Source organism: Chionomys nivalis, chromosome 7 (genome assembly GCF_950005125.1).
Source record: "Chionomys nivalis chromosome 7, mChiNiv1.1, whole genome shotgun sequence".
NCBI classification, from domain to species: domain Eukaryota; kingdom Metazoa; phylum Chordata; class Mammalia; order Rodentia; family Cricetidae; genus Chionomys; species Chionomys nivalis.
Window position 1 is genome coordinate 14,531,811 of NC_080092.1, and position 21,020 is coordinate 14,552,830.

The 21,020-nt window shown below is 39.2% G+C and overlaps 1 protein-coding gene across 4 annotated transcripts in view; it reads right to left on the reverse strand.

Annotated features, from left to right (window-relative positions):
- Positions 1–4,665: 4,665 nt before the first annotated feature.
- Cpeb4 (cytoplasmic polyadenylation element binding protein 4) overlaps positions 4,666–21,020 on the reverse strand; it is a 58,326-nt gene continuing 41,971 nt past the window's right edge. For 2 of the 4 annotated variants that reach the window (XM_057773605.1, XM_057773603.1), the window contains 6 exons: positions 17,285–17,458; positions 13,654–13,743; positions 13,019–13,137; positions 10,941–11,055; positions 10,125–10,306; positions 4,667–8,953 (listed from right to left, as the gene is read on the reverse strand). In XM_057773605.1, coding sequence (XP_057629588.1) covers positions 8,726–8,953; positions 10,125–10,306; positions 10,941–11,055; positions 13,019–13,137; positions 13,654–13,743; positions 17,285–17,458 — 908 coding nt within the window. In that variant the 3' untranslated portion in view covers positions 4,667–8,725. Of the gene's footprint in view, positions 8,954–10,124; positions 10,307–10,940; positions 11,056–13,018; positions 13,138–13,653; positions 13,744–17,284; positions 17,459–19,072; positions 19,097–21,020 lie in introns of all 4 variants that reach the window. The other 2 variants (XM_057773602.1, XM_057773604.1) reach the window with 2 other exon arrangements.

Genomic DNA, 21,020 nt, shown 5'->3' on the forward strand with positions numbered 1-21,020 from the left:
GGCTAGATACACAGCCTCACCACAAATGATGGGCTCAACCGTCTAAGATCAGGATACTTCATCTCCATATGGACCTCAGAGGAAAGGCTATTGATGCACAATGTGGGCATGAGGCTAGCCAAGGAGGATTCCAGTTTCCCCCTTATGTGTAGTGACTGCATCTCTGTGACATCACATCACACTGGACCAGGCGAGGCTGTGATGGATGCAGAGGTGGTCTCTCCCCAATTCGGTGCATGTGCATACATGTTCCACTTTCCTCTTCCCATACTCCACATTCTCCTTGATCTCCACCCCAGAACCCCTTCCCTCACATCCCTTATCACCTTTGGGGAAGGGTGCTGATTCTGACTTCCTAAGGCTTCTTATAAGACTAAGTCAAAGCCCATGTGTGTCTGTTGCAATTTTAGAACATCATGATTGGAATTTTGAGGGACTTCTTCATGGGGCACAGGGCGTGGCCCACTGCCTCCGAATCTGTTTTGCTGTAATCCAGGCTCAAACACCCTGGTTGCTTCTTCCAGGCTATGCTGCGTCACATCTGTTCAAGAGCAGCTGTTTAGGCTGCTGTGCCAATCAAAAGCCTGTGCCTGCTCCAAAGCTCTAGCACTCTAAAAATGGCAAAAGCTTTCTTTTAAATATATACAAAATCAGCAATACACATTTCTAAAAGGAATTTATTTTGACCCTGCTGACATTCTAGTGCAGAAGCAAAACTTGATTTGAGAAATTCACTAGGACATAGTACAAAAGTCTCCCCTAACCGTGTGAATTTCAGAATTATTTCTGTGGTATTACAGACTGCAGAGTATCAAAAATATGACATGTGTAAGATGCTTGGTTATGAAGTTATACAGAAAAAAGAACAAAACCTTTTTCCTCAGTGAGATTTTTTTGAACTAAAAATGTCTGTGACTCATACATGTTCTCTCCTCCCTCCCTCTCCGCTCTCCTTCTTCCCCCTGCTCCTCTTTCTTCACCTAAGTACCAGCACCCAGCCATGTACTTAGCTAGCTGGTTATTCCTTCTTGGGACTGATATGATGCTGGTAAACTGAGCCATGTCTTGACATCTAGGGGGGCCTGGCTCCCACACAGTCGCTATCTCGTTATAGTTAAAGGTACATTTGTCAAACCAAACCAAGCTGCAGGAGACGGTGTGCATCGTCTCAGCATGACTTCCTGGTGACTTTAATTCCCATGGGGATGAAGTAACTTTTAGTAAAACTTTCCCTTCTTAGATTAGAAAAAGGTGAAATATGACCTGCACTCTGTGTGTCTGGCTGAAAGCCTGCTTTACAGACTGCGTAGCCGTTCTGGACCTTGCTCACCTTAAACTGAACATCATTAGAGGACCCGACTCCTTAGGTTGCAGGAAGGTTGAAAAGGGCTATCTATAGCACAGGGCCTGGGCTTGGCAGCACTACCTCAACATTAGCAGGTACCATTCTCACTCCCAGGTTCATGCCAAGTATAGGGAATACCTTCGCCACATGGGACTCTGCTTTGTTTGAGCTGCACATACACCCTTCTTCTAATAATGCAGTTGGCAGCCTGGACCCTCACCTGCATGGACTATGCACACACACCCCTCTCCAAACAATACACCTAGAAACCTGTTCGCAAGCCAGGACCGGCATTGAGCTACACACCTCTCCACCCTGAACAGTGGAGTGTTCCTCCTCCCCAACAGTCAGTTGTACACCCGTTATATGCAGGTAGGGGGTCAATCTGGCATGAACTAGTTTTGAGGGCACAAGCAATTAAGACAGATTGTGCTCCTTATATGAATTTTTAGGGAAAAACCCTATCCACCATCATCGTATGCTTAATGGATAATTGAATATGCACATGATTAAAATCAGGTGTATTTGAGAGAAGGATCATAAAAAATAGAAAAATACTTATCTGACCTAATGTAGCAATCAAAAACTCACCCTCAAATACTCTTAATAACCAAACTCCTTTGCTTAAACCCCATAAAAGAAAGCTCCCCCAAATAACTGACACGCTTGAGTATTCTCACTCATGTGGCCTGCTGTTACTTTTTGTATTAATAAAAATATTTTACTGAATTTCAGGAACTTGACACTTTTAAAATATCCCGAATCTTTCATGCAGATCAAAACAATTCAATTTTATTTTTTAATTAATTAGCTAATTAATAATTTTGAAATAGAGTTTCTCCGTGTAGCCTTGGCTATCCTGGAACTTGCTCCGTAGACCTGGTTGGACTTTAACTCACAGAGATCCACTGACTCCAGAGTGCTCTGACTCCGGCATACGTGACCTCTGCCCTGCCCTATTTATTTTTTCAGTGATCCAGTGGCAGTGGTGATCCTGAGGATCACAGGGAAGCAATGGGGAATGACAGACGAGAATGGGAATCTAGGCTTTGCTGTATACTAGCTGTGCACTGCCTGCCTTCTCACAGGGCACCAGAAACTCTGTGCAGTGCCCTCTGAGGATGGAGTCTTGCTGACGGGTACAGGTGCTGGGTTGTGACTGATCCCTTCCCCAGAACCAAATCTTTTGGTCACTGTAGAGTCAGGGCTGCTGAGAGACATCTGGTAATTAAACCACTCCACTTTCCTCCCCAGCTCCCACGCTGACCTGGGGGTCATTGCCATCACATCTTTCAACAGGTGATGACCAAAGATGTTGCATCAGGTCAGCCTCTCACAGGCAGTGTGCCTCCATTTCATCGAGTCTCTGCTAGGTCCTCCCTAAAATCATGTGTGTCACTTTCCATACTTAAAGGACTGGTCTCCTCTCCCCCTCTGTTTGGTTACTTTTATGGGTAACTTATTTCAGAACAAGTTCAGATTTCTTGTTGCCTTTGGTGGATTCTGGGGAAGGGATCATTTCTAGGTCTGCCTGTGCCTGGTTCTTTTTTCTTCTCTGGTGTCACAGAGATGTGGGAGAGGAGCTGAAAATTTCTTTAAAACGGTGACATTTGCTTGATCATACAGATAGTGTATGGCATCAATGCTCTGCTTCCTGAAATAGAAGGCAAAGGCTAAAGCAGACTCAAGCTTAGAGTGCAGCACCTGTGTTCCCCATTTCACCACCCTCAGGCCCCATCTGCCTCCAGCCACTTCCCACTGACCCCTAACCAGAGGCTGTGCGACACGAAACATGGATGTTTTGCCTTGGCTGCATCCTGGACATCATGCTGATGCTCATTTTTAACTTCCTTTTCCGATTCTGTCACCATGTGCAATCAAAGTAACATGTTAACATGTTCCCAGATGGCCAGGGGTGACACCCAATCGGACTAGAGAAAGATTAGAACTTTAAAATATCCAGAGAAGACTCTAGACGTGTCAAAACAGAATGTTCTCTAATAAGAGAGACCAAAATGGCTAGATAAATTCCCAATTCTTGCTTTTTCAAATCCAGTGGTTCCTACCCCCAGAATTCCTATTTTGGGAGAGGGAACACTGAGGGAAATTCTCAAATGATAATTTTTAAGGAGGCAATATGATCAGAAAGGCAGAGAGCATCTCCAGGATGGCAGATTCAAAGCTGGTGGCTTAGGTCGAGATGTTTGTATCTGTGGAGATTGTGGCAAGCGCTGGTCCATGTCAATGGAAGCATAATCCAAACAGCTGAAGAACAGCTTCTCATTTCTAGTCCTCTAGAGTCGGGGCTGAGAGTGGGATTAAGAAGCCTGACCCGGCATGGGACAGGACTTGAAGCTAGCCTGGAACCCTGGAACCTATGGGTGAACAACACAAACAACTCCGTGTGTGATTGACAAGGAGCACGAGCTTCCCAGGGGAGCTTCAATGAAGGTCAGTCTTGGAAAATGCCAATTAAGAGAAAGCAGGACGCATGTCGCTGAAGCTTCTGGAACCCAGAACTCCTGGGCATAGTCCACCGTCTGGCCCACTTTCCCACAATTCCCAGTGGCTGAAAGAGTTCTATGTAGGGAAGGATAATTAAGAAGTAAAACATCTCAGTCCATTTGTCTCCAGTAAGACCTGCTTTCCTACTCTTGAGAATAGCATAATGCAGGAAGAAAGCACAGATACCTTACTTCATAAACAGGGCATCCTTCGGATATATTTTGTTGTAATTTATCACTGAAAGTTTAAATGTATCTTAAAGTGTAAATATTGATGCACTGCAATACTTGGTATTCTACATAAGACATGGATCAAATAAAAGACAGCACATACAGTTCCTTAGCTATGGGATTATAACCCGAGGCCATAGCCTGTGACACCAGTCTCCAAAAGAACTGAGAGTTCAAAGACAAAGGAGACTTGTTTTGAGACAAGAGATGAGGTTCAAGTGGTGGGGAATTGCTTAGCACAGGAGGTCCTGGGTTCAATCTTGAGGGGGGAGAGAATAGAGAGGAGGGAGAGAGAACACTTAGACTGATACCCCCAACCCCAGACACACACACACACACACACCACAGGAAAGCCTTAGAACAGCAAGACCAAAGACACTACAGCTGCCAGCTCTTACCGCGAATGTGAGCCAGGAATGCTGCCTCGAGCACTCAGATGACTAAACACTTTTTTATACTGGTTTGTTCGGATGGGGCCCAAGAAGACATTCCTAGTACTTTTAAAATGTTATGTTCCCAACCAGGGAACCTACTTATGTTAAAAAAAAGAAATAAGTATAGTAAAAGAAATCTGAGTTAAAAGTTTTATTCATTCAACATCTCACATTACAAATATTTAAAAATTATATGCATACTGGTATAAATAGTCATTTGCAAACTATTTAATAACATTAATTCTTCACTAGCACTTCAACAAATGAACTCTTTTAAAAAAGGAACTGTGTTATATAACTTAAGAGTAGAACATACAAAAATAGGAACTTAACGTGAAAATGACTTTAATAAAAAAATGAATTACCCTTATTTAAAATGCTAGAATAAATACTACAACCTCCCCATACACAGTAAAAACTATATGGAAATTCAGCCAAGTAGTACAATTAACTGACGCACTTAAATAACGCTTCCTTCTGATAATATGAGCAATCACTGGGAAATCAGGGATTAGTAAAAACTAGACACCCACTTGCTAAAAGTTTCACTTCCAAAAAAATATAACAAAAATCTGATGAAATTATAAAAACTAATTATACTTTAAATTTTAAAAATATAAAAAATAAAACAGTTGAATACAATATTGTCCCAATTCTTACAATGCTATCAATCACAGTAGCTTTAAAATAAGATAATAAAATAAAGCAAATGACCAAAACCTCTTTTATTCCATTTTTAAAAATAATCTCAAATTTACATTAGTAGAAAGATTGATTTCTGATTCTTTTCTTTAGAAACACCAGCAAGAAAGAGGATTACTCTTAACAGTAGAAAATGACATTTTTAAATGTCTGCAATTAAAAACAAAGAATTACACTGCAAAGATCTTCCAAAGTGTGAGATAAGTATTGCACATAACTGGAGTGAGCTTGCCACAATTCATCACATTCAAGTTTTAAATCACCTTTTAACAGAAGATTCAACTCTTCAAAACAAAAGGGGTGAATTATCAAGTCTTTCCAACAGCACTCTCATAAAATGCTAAGTTCATTCACTGCAAGTTTTATTTTGCATTCTGCAGAGGTCTGTGTATGGAGAAGTATATATATATTATACCAAAGCCAGGGGGCAGGGGTGGGGGGGAGTTCCTTTACATAGAAAATAATCAGAAACACTTTATTTTACATTGCAAAAATAACCATGTAATTACTCTGTAACTACATTGTAAATACATGGCTGGTGCCATGCTAGTGCGCTAGAACTACATGCTTGGTAAATTGAAGTGATAACCCTAAAACTTGTAAACTAATTACATGTTAATTATGTTTGAGTTACATGGTAACTCCCAACTACAATCCCATGTAATCTGAAGGACATGTAATCATAAAGTTCAGAGTAATAGATAATCATTGTTTATGCCCTGTAAAGAAGTGGAACCAAATCATCTGTAAACACGCTTGTCACACAATCACAAGTAAATATTAGCAGAATAACAATTTCTTACATTAGTCATGCATACTAACATTACAGACCTGTCCTGTGGCAGGCGATTTTGTTTTATTATATAGAATTTAAAAGAGCAGACATCTCTGAATCAAACACATAACATCAATTAAGATTAAAAATGGTTAAACATTCAGCCAAAATGTCTGCATTTTATGAATAATTTTAAAAACTTAGTAAGAAGCTGTAGACAATTTTGTTATTTTAAATTTCTACCCTATGCTTATGCATTTAATTTTTTTTTTAGGAACTACAGTGTTATCTTGTCATTTTCATGCGAATTTTTTTCATTAATTTGTGACTTTACGTAGACTATTTCTTAAATTATAGGTGCACCAATAGCTGGTGCTGGGGAGGATGTTTAAGCAACATGCTCTCTTCTCTGCAGACTCTAAAATAGCATTGCCAGTGCACAACATTCATAATTTAAAATGTATGCAGAGCACTGAAATGTATAAAAAGCAGAATATAAGAAAATAAAATTTATTAAAATTATTTATATTAAAAAATGAAGTATATGAAGATCTCTCAGTAATAAAAGTACAAAAAGCTACTCTTTGCAATATGAAAAATTGAGGTATTGCATAAAGAGATATCCCGTCAGTGAAAAGTGTGCCTAAAAATGTTCACTGTTGGAAAAACAAGATATACAAAAGTAGTGCATAACAAATATACATCATGTGCATGACAAAATAAGTTAGCTACAAAACACTGTACCGAAATTCAGCAGGTCATGTACAAAGGGAAAATTATTCAAAGCTAGTTCTCAAGCAGTGTTATTTCTTAACTCATCACGCCTGTTTACTGGGTAGGAACAGCACAACGGCACACCCCAAGCCACCTACAAGCAGTAAAGAAGAAAATGAGGCAAACGAACATTCCAATTAGAATCATGTAGTTCAGGAGAAAAGAAAATGCGTCCCTGACCAGCTACAAGAGAGCACCCTCCATTCATTCGCATGAGTGCTTTGCTGTTCTGTTAGCAGGGGAGTCGCTGACAGCGGCTCCTTCTTTCTGTTGGACTCTTAGACAGCAAGTACCTCCATTTTGACCTTTGGGACTTAACAGGTGTAGTTCATTAAAGCCTGTGTTAAAAATAAAGGGCTGCTTTTCCTACAGACATCAGAGGGATCACCAGCCAGGCGGTGACACAGCACTGCGGGGCAAGTCTTTGGTTCTGAAGGCTCCAAGATGGTACTGTTAGGTAGCACAGCGAGCAAGAGCGCACTGAGGCTGCTGCTGTCAAATGCTTTGCACACTGATAGTCATCCTCTGAACTACGGTAGGGCATTTAATAAGAGAAAGTCAATTCAACGAAAAGTTACGTCCATGACCAGGGCTTCAAGAGACTTTTAAATTTATCTCTGAAGCATACTGTTCAAAACATAAGAACATCTTTCAAAGCTAGGGTTGTATTTATAATAAAGCATGCATTACTTGATGAAGTTGGCACTTCAAACACTATGTCCCATGCTAAGTTCGGAAAGTGTATGTTATTGTACTTTATAGGAAGAGTAAGATAAACATACGGACTTTTGCACAGATTTACACAATTACTTAGTTCAACAGTGCAAAAACACTTTGCAACTACTTGACTTTTTTAAACCTTCCCCCCCTACATTTTCTATGTTACAACTAAATTACAGGATTCCAAAGTAACTTCAAATGGAAAACAAAGCCAATGGGCAGCCAATTTGTATGCTATTTTCATCTTCCAGTCTTGGCTACAAGTGTAGTGTAACACAAAGTCAAAAATGATATCCTTGAGGTATGTCTAGATATGTTGTTTTCCAATGTCAAAATGGAGAGCAAAGGCCGACAGCTGATGACCTAGTAAATTAGGATATAGAGTTTCTATATAACAACAAAAATAAAATTTATGCATTTGTTCTTCTGTTTCCCACCAGATACCATTACTTCTAGCTTTGGTAGGCTTCCTGGGGTGTGACTAGGAAGTCAGTGAAGTAAATAAATGCACTCCCCTCAGTAGTAAAGTCACCTGATTCTTACATTCGGAATTTTAAGAATTATTCCAAAGAAAACAAACTCAGCTCTGCCTGCTTTATTATTTTCTGATGTATGATGCATTTGAGGCGTGATTAAACCATACTTAGCCTCAAAGCCCTTCCGGTTATGCTGCTCAATCTTGTTCATCGTTTGCTTGTTCTGACATACTCTTTCCTGTTAGTAACTGTTAACTTCCTCCATTGCTGTTAAAGAATGAAAAGGGATAGAAAAGATAAGGAATGAAAGAAAAGAAAGAAAACGGCAAGAGCACTTCCCTGGGGGAGACTGTGTCAGATTAGACAATAGTGTTACTGTTGGTGGTTATCTCAATAAAGTATTCTTATATGTTATATCATTACCAGCAATTAAAAACCCAAAATATTGTCTCACTTCTCTGTTAATATTTCTCTCCTCTAAGAAAATGCTGCAGCAAGTTTGGATCCTCTTGGCCTCCAGCAAAACAAGAGAGTTAAAACTTGCATGCACCATGATGGCAATGTGGAAAAGGAGTTTAACATACTGTTTGTAGTGACACGAGAGTCTACAGAATACCTATGTTGTAGGTTGTTCTTTCATTCTACTACTGTTAGTTACACACTCTACACAGGACATGCCAGCATGAAGAGGCTGAGGAAGGGTCAGAGTGAACAGAAGAGGGCACTTCTGAGGCCTGCAAATGAGCTCTGGAGTCATTCATCCTTCAGTTCCAGCGGAATGAAATATGCCGAGGGCGGTCACCACCTTCCTTCACCAGGGGCTTGTGGAATTCCCTGCCAGCACGAGAGTGAATAGCAGCCCAGCAATATTCACAGTAATACTGCAGACAGGTAACATTAGCACAGAAAAATGGAGCGAATTTCCCCCCGCAACGGGCCCCTTGACATTCATCACACAGTTGGTCATCCAGGACATATGGCTTAACCTCCACCTGCAATGGAGAGATAAAAAAGGAGTTGGCACGTCAGAACCATGTGCAAGCACACTTTTATCCTGTGCCTCAGCCTACCTGTGCCAACGTGTTAAAAGGGGCAGTGATGCACTTACTGAAATGAAGACCATCCATTTCAACAGAAGATGCTAATATCTATCGTTTTACATGCTTGTCTTATTAAAATAAACTTTCAAACAAAAGAACAAAAGAAGAATTTTATCAGAAATCATAAAGTAAAACCAACTGCTTAGAGCATTATGAAATGAAACTCACAGGTTTTCCTCAGAAACCCTTGTTTTAATTAGTGGATCTAGATTTTTTTTTTGGTCATTATCAGAATTATAATTTAAACAAAACCATCTAAGTGCTTCCATCTTCCATAAAATAGCATACTGCAAGGGTTAGTGGGCAAGAAGATGGCTGCTTTTTGCTCTATGAACTTCTGAGAGGTTGCCAAACTTGGCTGGTGGTTTAAGTGTCCACAGCTGGAGTTCCAGTAAAACCTGATGTGGCTGTGGTCCTCACAGTCGAAAACCTCACTTTATTCCTTGTCAATGAGAGTGGTTTACCTGACTCTAAAAGTGAGAGGTGATTTTACAGAACTGGGCTGTTCCAGTATTTAGTGGGCCAATATCATCTGAGACCCTTGAGCATTAGAACAACCGTTGTTAACTCACCAGCTATAAGATTGGTTATGATTTTAGTCTTGGAGACTCCAGGATGAAACTCCCTAGCATGTGTGGAAGGGCAGGTAGACTTTAAGCCCCAGACTCTGCAGTGGTCCTAGAGAGGGACTGAACACTGACCCACAGGTTTCACTAAACATTTCTAATGATAAACCCCAGCTGGAAACACATTGACGGGGAAGTATGAAGAGCAAACAGCATGTGACTGCTATAGCAAATCCTGCCCATCACCTGTAGGTAGAGCTTTCTCTTTATGTACACTGGAGAGCGACCACTGACATAGAATATACATGACCTGAAACACTGAGCACAACCCACCAAGTTGATCTTCTATTTTAGACTGAGAATAGCACAATAAAATAACCAGTGAAGACTTCAGAGTATAGTGTCACAGAGTGTTCGACACCTACATCAAACACAGGTCTCACAATAATAGATGGTGCACCATTTCTGGAACTTTCCAAACACAGTCCAGGACTTACCCGTTTATCTATCTCTCCATGCTGTAGCTGAACAAAGCGGGCACTGATAGCAGCTATGTAACTCTGTTGATTAGAAAATGCGACTCGTCCAGCTCCTTTTGGGTATTTGAGCTCAGGGTCAGTATCAATCCCAGCATAGCAGACACCTCCATACAGCCGATCCATTATCATGGCAAGCTCCACTAAAATGAGAGGAACAGAGACATAATCGAGAAGACTTATCTGACTCACACCTACCGTTTCATGGAAACAAAGTTTATGTGACGTCTGAGTTTGCATCATAGTCATTATTAAAATCAAAATTATTACTGCAATAACTTTTCTGCTGGGTGAGTATTTATTCATTCAACAAGCTGGTTGGTTTACAATGTGCTGTCTTAATTTTTACAACCTATGAAATAGGCAGTAATTTTCTGAGAAAACTCAGGCTCCGAGATGATTTGGCTTGTCTGCTCTGGGCTACACTGTTGTCATATCTGTACTGGTTAGGAAGGAATTGGTTACTATAAATCGAACATTAGAAAATTCACTCGTCGATTCTTTGGGAGCCCTTCTTACTCCCTTCACCACCAAAATCCGGCACCTTTGCTTACATCTAGTTATTTACTAGCACATATTGCATTGGCTGCTCTTTCAGAGGACCAGTGTTTGATTCCCAGCACCCACATGGAAACTCACAACTCCAGTCCAAGGAAATTCAATGCCCTCTTCTTGCCATTGGGGGCATTGCACATAAACTCAAAGCTCATGGAGTATTTCAGTCAAAGATCTTTATATTTCACATGCTAAAGATACAGGGATTTTGTCTAACTGTACCAGCTCGTAATGGTCGAGGAACACCACCGACAAATATTGTTTTTCGTGGGTCAAGCGGCTGTGAGCCATCCATCACGAAGTCACTGTCACTGAGATTCCAGGGTCGAATCTGCACCTAAGAGTGTGTAAATCAAAATGCTCATATCAAAAAAGTTCAAAACTATTGCAGAGTATTTTACAATAACCCATTCTGTCACAAACCAATAAAGCTGTAAAACTAAAAGGCTTAAAAACTGCCTTCCCTATCCTTCATTTCAGAGTGTTTCATGAATAGTTCACTTTACTATGAGCCAAACACACTCATACATCCTTCATTACCTACAAGTTAACTATTTTTCAGTTTACTAGGACCTCTATTTTACCCATCCTTACAATATCTACATAATTAAAATTTAAATAAAATAGGACTCAGCACATTTCCAGGAAATGCATACTTACTACTGATACTAATGAATCTGTTACATTGCAAAGTAAAAATATTGCTAATGTTTGCAAAAATTTTTTAAAGTTTATTTATTTTTATTTATTTGGGCGTAGGGAACTGAACCCAGGTCCTCTGCAAAGGCAGCAAGTGCTTTTACCCACTGAGCAGTATTACTTTCATAAACACTTTAGTGCTCATTAGTCCAACCAAGAATAATGTGCCTAAGCCAGGCCTGGTTGTGCAGTCTTGTACACCCTATGTACCAGTTTGATTTATCCTGTGAGTGTGTGATGTCCTCAACCATAAGGTCTTATGATCAAGTTTTTGTTGGTAGCCAAGAGCAATGGCAATAGCCTATGGTGTATCCCACACCTGGCATTGGGCTTTTTGTCTGATAACCTATGGCTTTAGGTGGGAGCACTGTCCCTCTGTATAATGTAACTCTAATTCCCTCCTTCTCAATGTCTCTCTGTCTGTCTCCCTCTCTCTATGTATATGTACACACACACACACACACAAGCTTATAAAATAGTATAAAAGTTTCAATATGTTTTTTCAAATATCTGCAGTGTTAGTTAGTCCCCCCAACCCCTTGTCTGCCCTACCCTCTCATTCTCTTCTCCACTTAAACCTTCCCACTTATAGCCTAGAAGGTGCTTTGCAGGCTGCTGGGGAAGAAAAGTCATGATCAGTCTTATCCAGCTGTGAACCCTGTGAGTTACAATAACAACCAGCCTGGCAGAATTGGCTGTTGGTGGAAAACTGGCATGAATGTTATGGGAGTATCCAAGAGTTTTTTTTTTTTAATTGGACTATGACCTACTTCAGAAGACAGAAGTTTATGTATGATACCATTAACTGGGCCAAGACACTATGGTTGGGTAGGCCATTGGCTCTAGAGGAAAACCTACTACTATTTTGCTAAAGGGACATAGTATCAAACTGCCTCCTAAATATTCATCCTTCTACCCACAGAGTAAGCAGATCTCACTGTTCATCACAGGAGTGTCTTTATGCAGTGGATGGTGGTTAATACAGAGACTCACAACTGGCTAAAGTGCAGAGAACATGTGACTGTAGAGTACAGACTTAAATGGAATATCTGTCTCACACTCCCTCATCTAAAAGGCTCAGGAGCACTGAGGAAAAGGGAATGGGAAGATTGTAAGAGCTGAGGTTGGAGAGGACACTGGAAAATAGAGTCTTCACCAATTCCCAGCACAAGATCAAGCAGTCACAGCTCCAACACCGGCAGGGAGAAGCTCATAGGGCCTCCTCCCTAATGCTTTTGGCAGGTGGTGGCTGCTAGGGGAGGGACAGTCAGCTTTCTTCAGTCTGTGGCCCATAGTTGGCACATACATACAGAGAGCACTAATTGGACTCAGTAAGTTATTAGAAGGAGGAGGATGAGGATGAGGAGGGGGAATGGGAGGAGGAAGAAGAGATGATGTAGTTAGGAGGAGGATATAGGGGAGGAATGTTTTCTAAAAGCTGAAGGGGTATGGTAGGGCATCTAAATACATTGTATTCACATATGAAATTACCAAAAAAACCATAATAAAACCTGTTATACTCTATTTTCAAACATATAAATTTAAGTAAGAAAACAGGTAAATAGAAGCATAAACAAAAGACAATTTTATACTACACTTACTGGTTTATCCTTGATGGTTGGACTTGATACACACAGGTAGAGTTTTCCATCTTCTTCAATGCATGCATCAATGAGAGCCTGGACAGAACTTTCATCTTGAAACAGCAGGAACGCATAGCCTGAGGCAGGGGACAGAAAGTAAGGCTTACATGTTTTCCTGTCTTTGTCACACATAGGATAAACAGCTTAAAGTAAAATTAAGGGAAAAAGAATAGAAAATATTAAAACAATATTCCTAATAAAAGTCTGAACACATCAGTAGCTCATTTTAGTAGTATCTTTTTAAAAACACTTCTCTCTCCTGTGTGTATGTGTGTGTAGATCATGCGGTCAACTTGCAGGCACTGTTTTTCCTTATTTACCATGTGGGTCCAGGGGGACAGAACTTTGGTTGTCAAGTGTGGCATAAGTATTGAGTCTTCTAACTAGCTCCATTTGGTAGTATCTGGAAACATTTTGCAAATGTGTAATTAAAATTAAATCAAAAGTATATTATGTAGAAAATTTGAAAACACACTTAGAAAATAGAAATTTTAATGAAAACTTTTGCAGTGAAAGTAATATTTATGAAAGCACTCAGTATTAGACAACCTGGGAATAAAATGTACTTCAATAATTGGAGTCTCAAGACTTACCTTTGGGTGGAAAATAAGATTTGCTCTCTGCTTTATGAGGCCAGTCCACAATCAAAGGGCCAAACCGCCGGAAACTAGCTGTGATCTCATCTAATAAGAAATAAAAATGTTGATTTAAATCTATCAGTTTTAATAGTCTTTTAAATATAAAATCACTTTATTGCAATGAAGTCACAAATAAAATCTCCCCAAACTAGAATGTGGCCACTCAAATATGTGCCCAGTTCCAAGTCTCCACACCTCAGTGAACCTCTGAACAGTCAGAACACACATTTTGAAGATGTAGGGTTTCAAATTGTCACTATCAATTACATTTTTATGTACTTATCCAGCACGTAAGAAAAGGGAAAAAACAAAGAAAGAAAATATGGCAGAGAGAAAACTAGAAAGCAGCTAGTTATCTTCTTTCAGGGTTCATGTGTCCATTATCTACATCCCACCTTTCCTCATCACCTGGTATCACTCTTCCTTGCTCTCCCTTTAATAAAAGCCTATCTCCAACAACAGTGCAAAGAGCTCCTCCTGTATTACTTCATGGCATCACACTCAGGACTGAGCACATCCGCCTCAACCTCTTCCTTACATCTTTCTCCCTCTAGTTAGATACATATAGAGTCAACTTATATATCCATCATCCTTTACTGACATTGTCCTTTATAACTCCCAATACTACTATTGGTATCAGCTCAAAGCAGCTCAAAAGTTGCTCTCTTTTACACCTTTATGTGTAGCTTCCACCGTCAGGAAATCAATGCCGATACAATTACTCTTCAGTGCTCGGACTCCATTCAATAACCCAACACAATCTTTTCCTTTATTTTTGATAAGGAATCCCACCCAGAGCACATGCTGCATTAACTGTTATATCCCTGAAGCACTAGACTTTTTCAGCTCTCCACAGTCAGTCTATATCAGTGGTTCTCAACTTGGGGGTCGAGACCCCGCAGTCTAGCACAGCCCTTGTTTGGTAGTTTCATGCTGTGTATCCCAGACACAAATACTACCAAATGATACTGTGTCACTTCATCTTTTATTTTATTTATTTTATTTTAATTTTTTTTTTTTGGAGATAGGGTTTCTCTGTAGCTTTGGATCCTATCCTGGAACTAGCTCTTGTAGACCAGGCTGGCCTCGAACTTACAGAGATCCGCCTGCCTCTGCCTCCCGAGTGCTGGGATTAAAGGTGTGCACCACCACTGCCTGGTGTCACTTCATCTTTTAATTAAACACAACTGATCCTGGTCATGTGGATTCTCTGTCAAAGAGAAGCCATTTTCCTCTCTGTATTTGATTAGCACTTTGCAAGGAATACTGTGTTACTAGCAGCATTCTGCTGCATTTGTCATGCCATTTATTAGAAGGCACCACTGATGCATATGTAACCACCATGATGGCTATCAAATGTTGGTGACCTGTTTCCACTGTTCCTTCTACATTTGCTCATCTGTATCACACAGTATTGAAGAGCTCTTCTTTCTCTTCTGGTTATTTACATACACACCTACTTCACTCAAAAGGTTATAATATTCCAGTTCTAATTCTATTTTGATTCTATCTATCTATCTACCTATCTACCTACTGACCTTTCCCTGAGACGGCCAGTGGAAGGTCGTAGGACCTTCTGACCGTTCTGTCATTTTACAAAGCATTTCCATGCTTTGTGGCTCAGGAAGATATTTCATCATATCTTGTTTTCCTGCCTCATCACTAAATCATGTCAACACATGAAATGCTTTTTTATAAAGCAGTCTTGATTACTTTTAGCAGCAAAAAACTCCTATATCCTCATAACTAGAAGATATTATTTCCAAGTCTTCTTCAGTAGACAAAGCTAGGAAATCAATACATATGCAAACAAACATGTTTATAACTCTTTGTGTATTATAAAAACCGACATACATATTGATATTTCCAATGCAACTCCAATATCTCATGGGTTTTCCTAGCCTTGTTCCTTCCCTTGGCTTGAGCTTCCTTCAATCAATAGTGCAGTCTATTCTGTATACCTGTTTCTGCACAACTTAGCTTAAACGAGACTGATTTGCAGAAGAATGCTGCTAGGCTGACTTGGAAGTTGTATGGTTCATAAGAAACTTTTTCCTGAGCAAGGTGAGCTAGATGGCAAGAACAGAACTAACCATAATACTCACTATGAAAGGAAAAGCCTCAGCTTGTGTGATGCAAAGCCTGCACCCTCTCGGCTCCAGCTTAAGAAAATCAAATACAAATGTAACAAGCAAGGCTCTTTTGCCAGAGAGGAGGATCTCAGTCTCCAGGGCTCCTGGCATCCTCTCAGGTGTTCAGTGGTCCATCTTTATGTACTGTATTTCCATGACTACAAGCTAGCATTTCAACTTTGTTACTTTAGGGGCATTGTCACAGGATACTGGGCTACCCGACTAGTTCTTGGACTGTTCAGGTTATGTCCGAGTACTAGCTCTGGTTTTGTTTCTGTTTCAGATACAAAGCTTATTCAATTTCAAATGATCTGCCTCTCATCCCATGTCCTATAGAGAAATTCTGTAAGTTTTTTACTGCACAGTTCTCCAGAATACAATATTTTCAAGCTCTGCACTCTGAGGGTGATAAGGAGAATGAGTGTGAATGGAATTGAAATTTCAGCAGTTTTATCAAGATACTTAACAAGTGTGTTTATTATAATCTTTAACCTCCTAGAAGCTTGATAAATGCAATCTTTGTCTAAGTGACAAATAATTAAATATTATTAGATCTTACAGACTATTACAGAAATAAATTCTATTCTCTAGAACATGAATTACTCTATTTCCACTTCCATTCAGAAAACTAAAATAAAAGAAACTGAAAATATCCAAGACTATAAGACTGCTGGTCTGCTACTGTGGTTTGTATTAGGGTAACTAAAACTGAGAAATGAACTCAATATTACTGGGTAACCAATCCCTCCACACCGACTCAGGTCTCAGCACAAATACTATTTCCTGAAAGTGGGTTTCCTTAGCCACCCAATCTAAGAAGACTCCTTGCATGCTAGACCTTGTAACACTGTTTGCTTTCCAACACTGCTCTCTGATATTTTCTCATATGCTTACATACTTTCCATGCACCTTCCCCCATTAGAATGTAGATTCTGCAAATGGGCCCTTCTGTTTTGTTTACTTCCATAAACAAGCCCAAGAACAGTACAGCTGTTTAGAGAACATGTAAATGTTTGCTGAATGAAAAAATATGTAAAATTTAATGACTTTAAGAACTTTCTTCTTGTAGTACAGGTATAGAATATTTTTAAAAGTTCATGGTTAGTCTAAAATTTGAAAATTTGAAACAATGGAAGGTAGCTAAGAAAAACAAAAACAAAGCCCAACAAAACTGGACGAAACAGAGTAAGGGCACTTAAGCCCATGCTGTCCACAATAGAATCCTTGGGACATCTCTGGGGTCTTCCCTCTTTCCACTGAATTTGGTCATTGCTTCAGCACAGCTTCGCTTCCTTCTGCAACTAATCTTATGACATGACAGGATGACAGGACAAAGGAACAAGGTGAGCAAGACTAAGATCTGAGCCAGGCAAGACAGGGACTATAACAGCAAACTCTGTACAACTTCCCCCTGGGCCACCACGCTGCTCTAACACAGTCCTTCCTGAATATACCTTCGTCAATGTCAGGAGGCAATCCACCCACAAACACCTTGCGGGAATATCGTTCCACTCTCTCCCCGTTCTGGTGAGTAAAGCAGTGAGGTGAACCCAGGCCACTATGAAGAGGTTGATCCCCACGGCCATCATCCAGGAATCCATCTTCCATCGGAAACAGTGAAGACTGACCTGAAACAGAAAGCAGAATAGAAAGCTAATAGGAAGGGCTCCTTGTCAGTGGTTATCACACACACCAAAAAAAAAAAAAAAAAAAAAATATGAATGATAAAACTGCTGCTGCTTTTATTTGCTCACTACAGGTTCACTTATGCTCTTGAATTGTTATCACCTTAAAGTCTACGGAATCACAGAGACTGTATTTGGTTAAACAGGAGGGCTACTTAAGTATCATCCCACAGGAATCCAGAAGCTTCAGCACGAGAAATGGAAGCACAGTTGAAGAGAACACTCTTTTGAAAGCTGTTGGCAACGAACTGCACTGCCTTGGCAGTGCCCTATGGCAACCTACACAAGGACACGGAATATTAAATTTGGCTATAAAATGTTGGTTATATAAATTTCTTTAATAGACCAAATTGTATAGCTTCTGCATACTTTCCTAAGAATGTACTTAAAATGAGCAAGTCAATTTTAAGTGGGTACTCATTTTAGTTTACATTAACTAATAGGATATATCAAAGTTCATTTTATGTTGGTACACAATTCAGTTTCTAGTCTTACAGCATTTAAGATCTGGAGGCATGCTAAAGACATATTAGCTGAGTGATTATTAGCTTACCAAGGATGTCATCTGCTTTGAAAACTATTCTAAAAACTGAAGTTCCTATCCTCTGGAATACATAGAAAAGGAGAAAAGACTAGAAATGCCAAATGCCAAGTCTTCCTATACTTACCTGGCAGGAAATAGAAATATCTATAACATAAGCAAAGCACAGAGGTGCAGAGAGCTTCAGTGTCCCAAGCTGCTATGTACAGATGCTCTCTGAGAAACTGCCAACTGTACTCTAGAAATGATCTCCAGTCTATTTACTGGAACTCTCGCATGCCCTTTGGGAGTTACAGTAACTCCCAAAGTTACAGTAACTGTAATTCCCATTCCTAAGCATAGGCAACAGTGTCTTTGTCACAAATTCATTCTATATACCATTAGTAAATTATGACCCAAAATGGCTCTACAACTTCAGATTATTTTCTGAATGATCTTTTTTTTAAAAATCACACTTTAAATCTAAATTATTTAATGGTTTTATTTTCTTATAAAATAGCAAAGTATTACAGATAAGAAAATTAAGTTTAGTTGAGAGCTTCTAGCAAATGAATCTCTAAAATTCCCTATTATTTTAGAGCATTTGTAGAACTGCTCATTTATTCATCATATTTAATTAAATAAATACATAATGTTCACTTAGTAAAAGAAGCTGATGTAAGTTGCTTAAGTATAAATGACTCTTCAATTAATGAGATTTTTTTAGACAAGTCTAGCTTTTAAGGAATCAAATATTTAAAAAAAATTCTTAAAATCTTCTAAGGAGTTAAAAAATAAATCTTCAGCTATAAGTCAGTTAAATATCTAATGCACAGAATTCAAATCCTATTCCTACCCTTCTGGTAATTTTTCCAGCTCTTTAATGTCTACAGCTCCAACTACAAGACAGAGATTCTGAAAATGGCAAACCCATCCACTTCCCTTCACTCCTTCCCCACAGAGATTATAAACTGGGAGAGCACGAGTCCTCTCCATATAGAACTGATACATTCAAAAGTGAAAAACATTGATGTTACCTCTCCTTCGCCCATAAGTCCTTGCTGCATGTCAAATGAGAAGAAAAAACAAAAAAACAAACAAAAACAACCTTTCAAACATTGTCAAAGAATCCACTGAGATTTCATCTATGAGCTTTTGAAATGGAAAAAGCCACATTCTTCATTTCCTAGTCTATTCATTAAAAAAAAAACCAAAAGCCAAAAACCAAACCAAGGAATTGGACGGTTATGATCAGTTTCATGCATTTTTAAAAAGAACTTCAAAGACAACATAATCGTCACTGAATGTCACTTGTTTTAAAGGAAACCGTTGACTGTAGTCAATATCCAAGGGCCAAGACCTTATGAAGCTAAGGTTATGTGCAATATGATCTACACCAATTACCACTGTGTTAATTATACTTTCCCTCAGATTTCCAAGCTAATAATTTAGCAAACACATCAATATTGAATTCATGTCTTTTCACCATTACAGAATACACATCTTACAGTATTTTTTCTAATCCTTGCAAATAGAAGATAATCATAACAAACGAAAATTTTAGGCAATTTATATATTGGCTTTAGTCAAAAGTTTTGTATCCCCAAACAATCAAACAAACAAAAAATCCACAACCAACCCAAACCCTCTACCCAGTCCCAAATGTTCAAAACTGAAGGTCGGGCTTTGTCGCCAAATCAGTTGCAGTTCAAAAGAAGAGAAAAGGTTTAATTATTGAATCCACAAGAAACATCATAAACTTTAAGAGCATCCTGAGAAAATGCTCTCTCTGAGATGAATTGACATGGGGGCTCATCCTGTTCAAGGTGAGCCTTGGCTCAATTCGACATTTCCTGACCCCACGGTCTTACTAAGCACAGTGGATAAAACAACCTAAAGATTTGACCTCAAGCAACAAGTGATCATGTATGCCACGGGTCACATAGCCATTTGCCATGATAATGAGCCGTGCCTATGGCTGTAGTGACCTCACTTTACCTACTTTCATCTTCCATGGTTTCAGTATTTTTCATGGTACATCTCAATTTGAAAATATCAAATAGAAAATTCTAGAAATACAATTTGTAAGTTCTGAGTAGCGTTATGGAACCTGGCACCTCTCTTCTCTACCACACCCAAGATGTGGATCATCCTTTTTGTCCAGTGTTTTCATGTTGCATGTGCTACCTGCCTGTTAGTCACTTCTGAGATATTTTGAGAAAGACTATATTCATATAACTTTTATTACAGTTTCATTAAATTAAAAGCAACAAAATTAAATTATTGTTGTTAATTTCTTACATACCTCATCTATAAATAAACTTTATTACAGGTATGTATGTATATATGTACATATAGGAGAAAACATTTAACACCATCAGTCTTTAGGGAACACAGTCCTGCTGGTTATGTAGAACATGCAACAGGGACTGAGGAGAATTCCTTGTATGTAAGGGGGCGGCAGGAATGGAATATAGGTGAGATCATAAAGGAAAAACAGGAGAAGTATCAAGATTGCCACACCACAGGGTGCTGTTATGTTCAGACAAAGAATGTAGCACAGGTAGTATTTGGCTGGGGACTGTGTTTAAACAGGATATTGGGACAGGCTCTTAGACGTTAGATGTCACTCTAAAAACTGCCACGACACCACTTTCACTATTTATTTTCTAGACACAACACAAATCAATTTAACTCGGAACTAACAGTTGAGTATTTTGCAAAATAAAATTAGGTTTCATACCAAAATATATTTCTACCATTACTACACAGCACTGGACTCCACTCAACTACTGGAGTAAATAGATTAAAAGAGTGCTAAGATTTTCTTCAAGGAAAGCCTGGTAGGTATTCATTCCGATGAGTTCAGGGTTAGCAGGTAAAGAGCTACTTTCCAACTTACCAGACAGAGGTTAGAAAGACAAGTGACATCACAAAAGTGGGTGTCTGCTTTTATAAATAGAACATTCTATTTAGACAACCACT